The sequence below is a fragment of the Cavia porcellus genome, unplaced genomic scaffold, assembly GCF_034190915.1.
Source record: "Cavia porcellus strain 051 isolate PalLab524CR breed Dunkin Hartley unplaced genomic scaffold, mCavPor4.1 scaffold_29, whole genome shotgun sequence".
Classification (NCBI taxonomy): Eukaryota; Metazoa; Chordata; class Mammalia; order Rodentia; family Caviidae; genus Cavia; species Cavia porcellus.
Window position 1 is genome coordinate 4,838,418 of NW_026947512.1, and position 12,529 is coordinate 4,850,946.

At 49.1% G+C, this 12,529-nt stretch overlaps 1 protein-coding gene across 3 annotated transcripts in view; it reads right to left on the reverse strand.

The window, feature by feature from the left end:
- The window catches only part of Cacna1e (calcium voltage-gated channel subunit alpha1 E), a 479,237-nt gene that overhangs the window by 69,537 nt on the left and 397,171 nt on the right, over positions 1-12,529 (reverse strand). For all 3 annotated transcript variants that reach the window (XM_063240090.1, XM_063240088.1, XM_063240089.1), the window contains exons 21-27: positions 8,994-9,050; positions 7,159-7,812; positions 6,537-6,850; positions 4,491-4,650; positions 3,240-3,369; positions 2,467-2,526; positions 1,792-1,898 (exon numbers count right to left, since the gene is read on the reverse strand). In XM_063240090.1, the coding sequence (XP_063096160.1) occupies positions 1,792-1,898; positions 2,467-2,526; positions 3,240-3,369; positions 4,491-4,650; positions 6,537-6,850; positions 7,159-7,812; positions 8,994-9,050 (1,482 nt within the window). The remainder of the gene's footprint in view (positions 1-1,791; positions 1,899-2,466; positions 2,527-3,239; positions 3,370-4,490; positions 4,651-6,536; positions 6,851-7,158; positions 7,813-8,993; positions 9,051-12,529) is intronic.

Sequence of the window (12,529 nt, forward strand, 5' to 3'; positions counted from 1 at the left end):
CTCACTGCTGGGTGCTTGAACCACTGGAGGTACATGCATGACAATCCTATGGGGCAGCCTTTTAAAAATTTATTTTATTAGTGAAAAGACCCATTGTACCATCAGTGGTAGAAGCTCCTCAGTGGGATAATCACATACATACCAATCATGTTTCAGGCTGACAGAAACATGTTAAGGCAACTTTCTCAAGAAGGAGAAGCTGGTAGTCCTCCTGGTAGGTCCAGAATTTCTTTACTTTCTGTCATGGTGAGACTCTTACAGAATTTTGATGTGTGAGGAATGCATGTGTACTTTTGTAAAATTTCTTTGGAACAGTTTAGTCTGATAGAACATTTCCAAGTCTGTTGAGGGCAAAATTGATTGGATATGATTCTAACAGGGTCAAGGTACTGGTGCACATGAGTACAAAGAACACTACAGCTATTGTGATTGCCACCTGTTTCAGAATCACAACCACCCCAGTGGGCTCTCCTTGGAAAGTTTCTCGTGGCCATGGCAGCAATGGACACAATCTGCTTCCAGGGAGATCTTGGACTCAGAATAGCTGGAGAACTCTCACCTCTCCTACAGACAGAGCACACCTTGCCTCTAGGCCACTGAAAAAGCATTCTTTTCTAGTTCTTATGGTACACTTCTTTATCTGCCAGGATGGACAAGTGATGGAAGCTCTCAGTGCCTGCAAGAAGGTAGGATATATGATCCTTCTTTGACCATTTGGACCTGGGACGGGCAGACCTGTAGACACATCTTTTCCCATTCCCCACACAGCTGCCTTCCATGAAATCAGCTAGATGTTTTCCTTTCATCTCATCAGAAAGAAAGTGTAGCTAGTCCTGTTTAGTAGACAAGGTCTCCAACTTGTACTCAAAGAAATTGGAAGGAAGGCTCGGGGAATTCCATGGTGCCATCTGAAAAGAGATGCTCTGGGTTCAGACAGAACCCAGAAGGCTGCCACACATCCTTTTAGGCCCCTCTCCAAATCTGGTTAGCGAAGAGGTCCTTAAAGCATCTCTATTTCTTTTCCAGGGCTAGGAGAACCCTTTCCCTTTGCCCAGTTCCATGGGAAACTTCAAAATATGACTAAACCTTAAAGCATCTCTATTTCCTTTCCAGGGCTAGGAGAACCCTTTCCCTTTGCCCAGTTCCACGGGAAACTTCAAAATATGACTAAACCAGCTTCAGCTAGATATGTGCATAGAGAAAAAAATTCTCCCAAATATAATAAATGTGGTTTAGTGGCCTAAATGGTTTAAGACCATTTTCTTAAGTTTGCTGTCAGGAAAGGTTTGAACAGTTGGCTTTTATGACCCTAGACTAATTTTCAGTCATTCCTGTCCATGATCAGAGAATCTTTCTACACTCAAGATTCTGGGATGCACAATTTTGCTCTGCTCTCCACATGCTCTAACCTGTTCATTTGTCAGGTTCAAGAAGCATAATGGCACCTCAGAAAACTCTGGGTCTGTCCCTGGGTGCAGTAGGCACTGCCCATACACTGAGCACCTGGCACGTTTACCCATCTCCAGCAAAGATCTCCAAAGGCCTCTAACTTCTTCTCCTGATGCTCCCTTCTACTTCTCTATCCCATCGTTTAGAGCACATGGGCTGAAGCTGTAACGCCCTGAGAAGCTCTGCTGAGGGCAACTGGCAAGCAGATGTCCAGGGCAGCCTTTGATGACCCACTTCAAGTGTTTCATTTGTCAAGTTTAACCTAGAGAAGGCCTCAGATCAGCCAGTGTCTCTAGGAAGAGGAGAAGGGAAGGAACCAAAATATAGAAAAGAGCCACTTACGCTAGAGCGAAGGCCACCAATGCACCAACCACCACCACAAAGTCCAAGATGTTCCAGAGGTCTCGGAAGTAGGAGCCATCCTGCAGGATCAAGCCTTGGTCTATCATCTGCAGGCCAAGGGTGTGAACATACATGGATGAGCCCAGAGGGTACAGGCAACATATACCCAGTGCCCTGGTTCACTCTGGCAATGCCTCCACTGCCCGTCTTTCCGCCAGCACCCCTAATCTGGGTCTGAGAGCAATGGGGGTCTAATAGGGTCTTATTGGATAATGTGAGGCCTGAGGCCTCCTTTCAAAGCCACTAACTTTCTTAGTCTTTATAGAACCCCGCCATATTCCTCCTTTCTTTAGTGGTCCACAGCTCTAGACCTTGTCACATCTGCAAGGGTAAAACCTTAAACAGGTGAAACTGGGAATAATAAAGACCTGAGGGGCATTACAGCGGTTGTAGGGGACAGTTATAGCTGGGACCAGATGGGATCTAGGAATATTCATCTCTGCCTAACCCTTGCCCTGGCATGCACCCAGTGTCAAGCCAAGAAGTGCACTGGGCAGGAAGCCCTCCTGGAGCCCTGTCATGAATGAGTAGATGACAGCCTCAGGGAAGGGGCCGAAACAAAAGAAGTAGACAGGTGACCCACCCAGAGCCCAAGTTTCTTCTGGAAACTTTTACCTTTATAACCATCTCAAAGGTGAACACGCCTGTGAAAACATAGTCAAAATACCTCAGGACCTGCAAGATACATACGGCAGAAGGAAAGAGAACCATGTGAGGCCATCACAGACATATGAAGTCCTGCACAACCACCCCATTGCCTCCTAATTTCATTCAGAAAGAAGACATGAGGTTACAGCCACTAACTGGACTCACAGGAGGATGCACGGAGGAGAGGCACATGGCTCAGTGACTCATTGCCTGCTGGGGCACAAGGTTCAGTGGCTGGTCCCTGGCCAGAGCTTAATTTCTTGGGCTTGAAGGGTTCCACAGAATCCTCATTCTAGTTCTGACCCAGGACCTGGAATCTCTGTCAGTTCTTTTCCTTCTCACAACCATCTTATCTTACATGCACCATTGGGGATGTCCAGAGATATCTCAATTTCCTGTGCTGGAGCTGTAGCCCCCAGTTTCACACACATCACCCATGACCCCATGTCAGATCCTGCATCTAAACCCTCAGGTCTCTGCAGAGCCCCTCAGGGCCCTGGCTGGCTCAGTGCAATACCCACAGCTGCAGCATACAGACACAAGGTGTGGTTGGTGACATGAGGCCTACTCTGGGAATGGCACTCCTCTGCGGAACAGGAAGACCATCTTCTCCATCCTTCCTCATTCCCCAGCAACCTTCCCACCATATTGGTTCACCTCTAATGCTGGAGGGGAGGGGTAGGCACTGGGTGGATCCCAGGGTACTTCAGAGATTGACAAATGGCCCCCTGTGCACCCACTTTGTTGCGCTCCGAGTTGGTCAGGACTGGGTCCTCTGCTGCCAGGGCAATGCTGCTGGCTGCGATCACCAGGAGGATACACATCTCAAAGTAGCGCAGGTTTACAATGTAGTGGCAGGCCCTCCGGATCCTGTGTGTGGGAGGAGGGTAGAGCCCTGAGAAGCTGGGCTCCCATACTACTCACGCCCACGCCTCCTACTCCCACCCCCTACACACATCAGCCTATTTTAGACAGCCAGACCTCCGCCAAAGAAAGCCAACAGGGAGAGCAATTTAATTTCTCAGGCACCACCCTTGATTTCCAGCTCCAGTGGGAGAAAGTAATCAGATTGGCTAAAGGCTGCAGCATGCAAGCCAGGATACATTATCTATAAGCACACCCAGTCATGAGAGCAGCCAGCCTCAGACTGCACAAGCTCGGGTGCTCCATAGTGCTTTACCTTGCTCGAAGGAAACTGAGGCCTTCTTAGCAACTTACAAAGCACCAAGGAACAGAGTTTGATTCTAAGTCTTTTGATAAAACAGCAGTGGGTTTTCGTACCCTGCCCCCAGGCTGATCTGCTGGAAGTGTCTATATTCTATGTGCTGTGTTTCGGTCTTAGACGAACTGACACTTTCAACCCAAGTTCCATCCCATCCCAGAGCTCTGCATGATGCTATCCACGTGGCCACCAAAAGTTTCCTTGTCCTCCTGGTCTCAGAACCTGGTCTATATGTCCCACAGAAGACAGTTTCTCTTTCCATATCTCATCTTTCCTCATCCTAACTGTAGAGCTACCCATGACATGCTCACTATGCCCCTACCTCTGTTCCAGTGAACATGTCCACTTCAAAACCTATAAACAGGACACAGTTTAAACCCAAACCCTTAAACTCCAGTGCAGGGGCCACAATCTCAGCTCTCTCCCCCAGAACGTCTGCTGACATCCTCAAGTAGACTTCCCTTCTCCCCGGTGCCACCTATTGACCAAACAATGGGTGAAGAGCCCTTTCCTCACATTTCTCCTGCATCCTGTGTTCAGTCACAGTGTAGAGTATGCACAGCATTCAGAAGCGATTTAACTTAGTGACCCATCTTACCTTACCCAATGGGTCCCAGATGCTTCCATGCCTGGCACCTTCCATCATTATGGAGAAGGCTTAGGAAGAGAACTGGGCTCCTATCCTTCCTCCTCCCCACCATCCAGTCCTGGTTCAAACCCTGGTTGACTCCACTAGTACCAAAACAAGAGTCACACGAGGGTGACTTACGGGTTGGTGGTGCTGAAGATGAACATGGAGCTGTGGGGCACCATGGCTTTGCCTGTCTCTCGCTTCTCCTTTTTCTGCTTCTTCTTCTCTACTTCATCGTCCTCCTCTTTGATCTCTGCCTCCTTCAAAGGACTCGCTTCTCCATCAGTCTTGTTGCTAACTGCAAAAGGAATGTATTGAAATCTTTAGTAACTTGGCTACATGCGTGCTGCCCTTCATTTTCAGTTGATAACAGCACAGAGAGGAGATGAAAGGACCACAGGAATTCCCTTAGAACTTGCAAACATGGTAGGATTTCACACATTACACTAAATTAAGCCCTTTCTTCCTCTTGTTACCCTTGCCCACGTTTTATGTAGGATAGCCTTTTATGCCACCTAAATGAAGTCATCTGTTCCCCTTCTCTTGTTAAATATTTACAGTCTGGCAAATAGCAGGGCTGTTTCTGTTGCAAAGTTTACAAAGTTTAAGTATTAATACAAATTCTTGTTCCTTACTGAACTCACACATCAATACACCTTGAGTGGCATATAATATTATTCCTATTATATAGATGAGAAAACTGAGTTTAGGCAATCTAAGTGCCTATTCCAAGGTCACACAGCTAGTATGGGCTCCCAATTTGAAATCTGATATGCTTGAAATGAGATATCATTGCAGTGGAAGATTTCAAGAAATGATTCCTCTGCTTGTGGCTACTATTTTGGTGGTGCTCTTTCCAGCCATGATGGATGTAGCTATAAGAATGTAATATTCTTATGAATATAGGCCTGTGTGACTGCACTCCCAGACTGGAAAGACAAAAGAGCCGGGGGTGAGGTAGGGTTCTCCACTGCTGCTCTCTTTCCATAAGCAGGACACTGTGTGGGTTAACTGGCAGGAGGCTCGGGCTATCAGAAATGGGGGAGGGACCCAATCGACTTCTCCTACTGCTCTCCGCTCAGGGAATGACTCTGCCCTGCAGCCAGATCCAAGAAGCATCTGTGGTCCAGGCCCACACAGGGCCACGTGGAAGGTAAATCATACAAAGTATCTAAAAATCTTCATGGCCCATCCTCACACCTATGACCAAGGCTACCGTCTAGCTTTGGAAATAGGAGGACGGTGTCTTATGTTGTTTTTTATATAAGACAGTCCAAACACTTCTTACTCATTAAGTATAGAATCAAACAGACACAAAAAGAATCTGTGAGTCTCAGATCCTGAAATGCACCCAAGTCAATTCCAGGAAAAAACAGAACTGGCATTTTGCATGTGGAGAACATGAAGGAAGGAACACAGGGCAGTAGAAGTAAAGAAAACCAGGTGGGACACGGGAGTGAGGCAGTCACAAGCTGTGGGATTAATGCGGGCATGGGATGTGATCAGGGCAGGGGTGGGAGGAGGATTAATGCAAAAATGGGCACTGCGGCAGGGTGCAAAAGTAGAGGAAATGTTTGTTGTTTCCCTTTAAATTTCATAGATTAACATTGGTTGCCTGAGGAAACTCTGATGGAGAGAGAATGTGACTAAAAGCTCTGGGAGAAAAAGAGTTGATCTGAGTAATAGAATAAAAAAAAATGCTAGTCCACAGCAAGGCCTCAGAGGTCAGCTAGTTCAACTCTCTCATTTTGTAAATGACAAACTGAGACCTGGAGAGATGCAGAGGTTTTAGAGAGGCCACTGACTGAGCATAGCCAGGGCCAGGAAGACCCCCTGCTGAGGTCCTCCTCAGCAAAGGTCCCTCATTGACGGGGCAGCAGAGCACGGGGAGGTCGCAGAGAAGTCAACTAGCTGAATGCATACCTGGGTACAAAGTTACAAGTGATCACTGTAGACTCTAGAACGATCACAGGACCACAGCTTAAGAAAATTTTTCTAGGCAAATTCTAAGATCCAGAAAATTCTAGCTTATTTTTGCAGGTGAAACTGCCACTATTTTACTAGTTGCCAGCTCTTTAGTGATGCTGGTGGGACTTCCCCCGTGGTTTTACTGGAAGGGCCCGAGCCAGCGGTCCCCAGCTCCAGGCAGAAGGAATTGGAGAGGGGGACAGGGACTGTGCTCACTGTGCACCACTGTTGAATCCACCAATGGGCCCACTTCGGGGATGGTGACGGTGACGCTGGTGCTCTCAGTGGTGGCCTTGTCTGTGTTGGCTGTGATGCAGGACAGGTCTGGCTCACTCTGACTGATGCCGCGGCCCACATCCAGTTGCACGTCCCCCAGGAGGGCTTGCTCACTGCTGCCCTCTGGCTCCCGCTCCACCAGCACTGTATCCTTCCCCACTTCCAGCTCAGGCTGGGGTAGGACCAGGGGTGTGTCTGGCTCATCCAGGGCTCCTGCCAGCCCGGAGCCTCTGGGCACCATCAGACTGTTGGTCCTGAGAAGAGAGAGGAGGGCACAGTCAGCACTCAAGTATCTGCCGCAGAGGTGGAGAGAAGCTGGAGCCTGCTGGCCAGGTCTGCAGCTTTATTCCTGTCACTGCACCTTGCCCCACTCCCAGCGAGATGTCCTCAAAGACAGACACTCATTTTCAGGGCAACAAATCCCACTGCCTGTTACACTTATTCATACAGTTTAAAGGTATTTTAGTATCATTTCCATTTTATAAGAGGGGAAACCGAGACTTGAGAAGGCTTCCTGAAGAATTCCTAACACCAGCTCGTGCCGTGTGTGGGACTTGTTTACCTCCTTAAGTCCTGGGATCGTTCCTCTTCGTGGATTGTTGGCTCCTTGCTTCCATGGCTGCCCCGGAACTCATGGTCCTTCTCCCCCTCAGGACACCCCGCTTCATCCAGACTCCGCTCCTGGCTGGCAGACCTGCTCCGGGAGGCCGATGCAGACTCCTTGCCTTCGGTCCTGACACGACGGTGCCGGCTGCGCCTCTGGCTCTGCCTGTGCCTGGCCCGGTCCTCAAAGGTCACCACAGTCTCTCCTCCCCCAGTCTCCTGCTGGGTGGGGTCACAGTTCCCATGACAAGGCCTGGCCAGCCACGGTGGCTCCCGTTTGCCTAAGGACAAGGGGCTCCTCTGGTTGTCCAGCGCACTGGTCAGGTCCCCTCTCTCCCCTTTGAGGGATGACCCCCGGCTGATGCGCTCCTCCTCACACTTTTCCAGGCCCAAGCCTAGAGCTAGGCCTTCAATGGGCCTGGATCTCCGGTAGAGGCTGGGATGCGCATTGAGTGGGTTGAGGGGACTCAGTGGGTTGAGCGGGTTGAGGGGGTTCATCGGCGGGGCCTCCTCTTTGTTGAGGGCTTCTTGGCTGGACATCTGCATGTGCCTTCTCAGCTGGCTGGTGCGCTGCTCCCACACTGACATGTGGTGCCGGCGCCGCCGCTCCCTCCTGACAAAGGTGAAAGGAGAAGGGCCTGTTAGCACCAGGAGCCACCAGCCAGGGAGGGCTGCCACAGGCGCCACAGTGGGTTGGGGGACATGGTGGGGGAGGGAATGGGAGAACCCAGATTTAAGACAGGAAGCACAGAAAGATGCAGGGAGCAGAGTGGCCACGCATAAGTCCACTGATGGACCAGTGCCTCCCAGCCCAATCCACAGTATTTTTCACTCCAATCCCTGCTCGGTGGTGGCCAAGGGCTTGGGTAGAAATGAGTCTAAGACTGAATCCCATGTCTGCAGGGCCTGAGAGGGCAGTTGTACAAAGACTCACCAGGCTTTCACTCCCCTATGCTCCTTTGATTCAGAGCACCAGCTGGAGCCCACACTGTACCCCCAATGACCCTGACTCAAGGTCCATCCCCAACCACTGCCGTCCAGGTCTCTCTTCCCTCTAATATTGCAGCCTGGGATTGCAAGAGTTGCAACATACCATGATTAGATACTAATAAGGCTGAGAACAGTGGCAAACAGATTCATGCTAAAAATTTTGGCATTACCACCCAAAAGTAAGAGAGCCATGGGTCTCTTCTACATAGCTAACAAAACCCACAGAAGACCATGTTGCGTTGACCACGATCCGCTCATTCCCAAAAGCACTGCTGAGCACTGAGGCTCAGGGGCCTAGATGAGTATTCATGGCAGCAAGAACGCATGAACATGACATGTACAAAGGAGCACACAGGAGTGGACCCACTGGGCAGGAGGGCAGACACCACTCCTTCCCTCATGGGTTGGTGGTGCACATATACCAGCTATTAAGGGCACACTCACATGTACCCCCACACATGTACCCTCACAAGGCCTACACGGAGCTGTACACAGCCACCTACATAAAAGAAACACCCACCAATACTAATCACCAACGTCAACACACGCCACTCATAGGCCACATGGAAGAGGGAGCAACACATGGCAACACACTTTAGACACACACTGACATAAGCACAAGTTGAAAGGAGCATGTTCACAGATCATGTGTGAGATGCACACACACACACACACACGCACACACACACCAATGCACTCACTGACATGCACACCCAGTACCACTCTGTCCATAGCAAGGACTGAGACGATATCGGCACACCCACACAGAACCATTCACAAACACGCAAACCGGTACACACATACAGGTGGCTGCTGCGTGGCTCCCACATCGACATGTGGTGTCTTCTCCTTCTGTCTCTTCTGGGAAAGAAAAATGAACAGGTTCAGTTCACCCCAACCTCAGGAACCTTGAGCCCCAAAATCACCAGGAGATTTCCAGAGGGAAGAGCTGCGTGTGCACGTCCTCCAAGTGCCTGTTTGCCCTCTGCAGACTCTCAACCTTTTCCTCTTCAGTGCAGTCCAGAATTCTGGGTCCTTGCTAACACAAATACATGGATCTTGCCTTGGAAGGACACATGAGACACACAAAGGACATACCATTCCACACAGGACACAACTTGAGATGCTCATTCACCAGGCCCTGTTGGCACTCACACTGCCACCTTAATAACCTTCAGGGAACAATTTTGAAAACTTTGATAAGTGTTTCTCTCTTCCTCCCCAACCATTCAAGGATTACAAAGCACATTCACATAGACATGACACTCCCTATCATCACTCTGCAGCAGATCGTGACTCAGTCTTACAAATGAGCAGGGAATAAACGCTGTGCCATGCATATCAGTGAGCTACTAAACAACCTATTGACCAAGGCAGGGTGGCCATCCATGCCTTCCAGGATGTGAGTAGCATCCCTGACATTTGTGCCACACAATACCCTGATCAGAGGCATTAAAGGTTCAGCTCTTGTAGCTGGGGAAAGCACAGTATTGACCTTAGTCTTACACAAAGAATTATCTCTTCCCTACACCGCATCCTTTCAAATACATGTTAATGTAAGTAAAGAGTTGATAAGGGTGGACATCACTTGTGAAAGTGGACAGTGCATGTGATAGAATGGGATTACAAGCACAGACTGCCTTGGGTACCCTCAGAGTGCAGCTTCCCCAGTCCCTGGGTTGGGGGGTTCAGCCATCCCAGTGAGCCCCACTAGACCTAGGAAAAGGCAAATGTTGCTCCTTTCCTGAGTAAACTGACATCCACTAATGCAGAATGTACTGGGCAAACAAACACAGCCCAGCTGCCACAGCTTGCACCTTTAGCAAGAAGCCTGACAGAAGAGTGGGCCTGATGGAACAGAGGCAGCTGGCCTAGGAATTTCTCTCTCTGAGAAGCTAGAAGGGGCACAGCCACAGGTATGCACATAAGTGTCAGACGATGCAGACATGATTTTAGAGATGCTTGGGAGTTCCTCAACTAAATACTATGTCCCTCAGCATGGCACCCTGCACCGCAGAGAGGCGCAGGGGGAGCGGAGCTGCCACGAAGCTCGGACAGTTTGTAGAAATGAAAGCATGTGCTTAAGGTAGGCAGCTTGCATTCCCACAAGGAAAACCACATCAAACCATCTAGACGCTCAACTAAGCAAATACCAGCCCTCCAGAAGCTCATACGTAAGAATGTAAGTACATAGATTCTTTCCACATATACACATGAATATGGATACACACACACACACACACACACACACACACACACACACACACACGGAAAGAGAGGCCAATCTCAAACTCACATAGATCAGGCTCCCCTTTAGCTCTCTACTCACATATGTAAAGATGAAAATTCACATGCATATCTAAAGTCCCACAGAGAAATACCCACACATTTCCCTAGTCGTGTGAACGTGACCTCATGTATGCCTCACCATGGCTTTGGGGTAACAAAAAGGGCAAGTAGCATCCTTCCCATTACATTCCTGAAAAAACCAAAGCTCTGTGATCCTGAGTGGTTCTCCCCAAGGCCACAGAGTATGTTACCAACATAACTAGGACTAGCACTCAGGCACTTTGTAATGTGGTCTTTTTTCTTCACAGCAGCCACATTGGCACTTAGTTGTGCACTATGGTCCAGTGGTCTGGCGGGCACACCTGGCACAGCACACACACCAGGAGGTCACTGTCATCAGCAGTACACACCACGACACACATATGACAACCACAGCCTGAGTCTCAGCTCATCTTGGAGTTTGCAGCACCTCCTTCCACCTTGCACACTGATGCACACTGTGCAATTCCCACGGCCTTGTGCCTGCCCACATTTCATTCATTCATTGCATAAATAGTGAGTTTCTACTCTGGGCCAAGCATCATCCCAAATCACATCTCTCCAAAAACCCACTTCTCCCCCAGGCTTCCTCATCTCAGTAAATAGAACCACCCACTCCTAAGCAGCAGCCAGTCCTATCCATCCACATTTTTGGATACCTGTGTGTATGCGTTTTTAGCTCAAATTCGTGAGTTCAGGGAAGGTGGGGTAGAAGCTACTTAAGGCCCAGAGACGACACTGACAATGCTGTCTGGTACTTTCCCACCAAGCTTTAATGAATGCTTTCCTTTCACTCACAGAAGAGGGGGCCAGATACCAGGCCTCCACAGTTCTAGGAGGTGAAAATAAGGCGACAGCTGTTGGGGAAGGAAGGGCCACACACAGAATTTGGAAGTGCCTCACAGCCCCTCACAATACAATGAGCTACCATGCATGCCTTTCTTACCATCCTCAAGTAACAGGTGACAGGGTCTGGTGTTGAGATAGCACTCTACTTCCAAGGGGCTCAGGTTCTTCCCCAAGGATCCCCAGGATCACTCACATAGGCCTTCTGCAGGCCCAGAGCAATTACAAGAATTCCACATTTTCAGTCCTTCCTCCAGACCTCCCCCTTCTCACTGCACAAAGGCCAGACCCACCTAGCGTCCACACTCCCCTACTCCTAGCATCGATCACATCCCCAGACTACATTCTCTTGAAGAATGTGTACTACTACCCGTTCTGCTTTATCCTCTCCATTTCTCTTCCTAATTCACTCCATCTGGATTAGCTTCCCGCACAGCTACTTGCATGGTCACTAACAGCTTTTGTTCTGTCCAAGCCAGTGGTCCCTTTCCTGTCCCCATCAAGGGTGATCCTTCATAGCATGTGGCACCTCTGAACCCTTCTCTGCTCTGCAAGGTTTTCCTCTGCAGGCTTCCAGGACGCCATGCTTTTTGCTCTTCTCCTGCCTGCTGGTTGTGCCTGTCCCATCTCCTTTGCTGGCTTCTCCTCTGGCCGACCGTGAGCAGAGGCACACATTCAGCCTCTGTCCTCAGTTCCTCTCTTCCTCAGCCCTGCTCTCCCTGGGTCATCGCACCCACACTGATGGCTTAAATACCATCTAAATGCAAATGACTTCCTCCAAACCTTTATTTTAATCCTGACTTTTCTTCTACCCTCCAGACTCCTGTATCCAATAGCCTGTTCAAACACTTGGATGCCTTAAAATATGTCAGATTTAATGTGGCCAAAATAAACTTTGGATTTCTAACATCTCCAGAGTATGAGTAAATACCACCACTTTATACCCGATTGTTTAGGCTTCAAAACCTTAAAGCCCAGGAACAATTTTTATTTCTTCTTCTTCTTCTTTTCCCCCATTTTCACACCTTTTGTACTTAGTCTGAGCTCATCCTATTGGCTCTCATTCCGAAATATAGACTGACTGGGATTACTTCTCCTCTCCTCCATTGCTACCACTCTGGTCTAAATCACCATCACCTATCGTACTCGAAGAACCAACTCTCTGG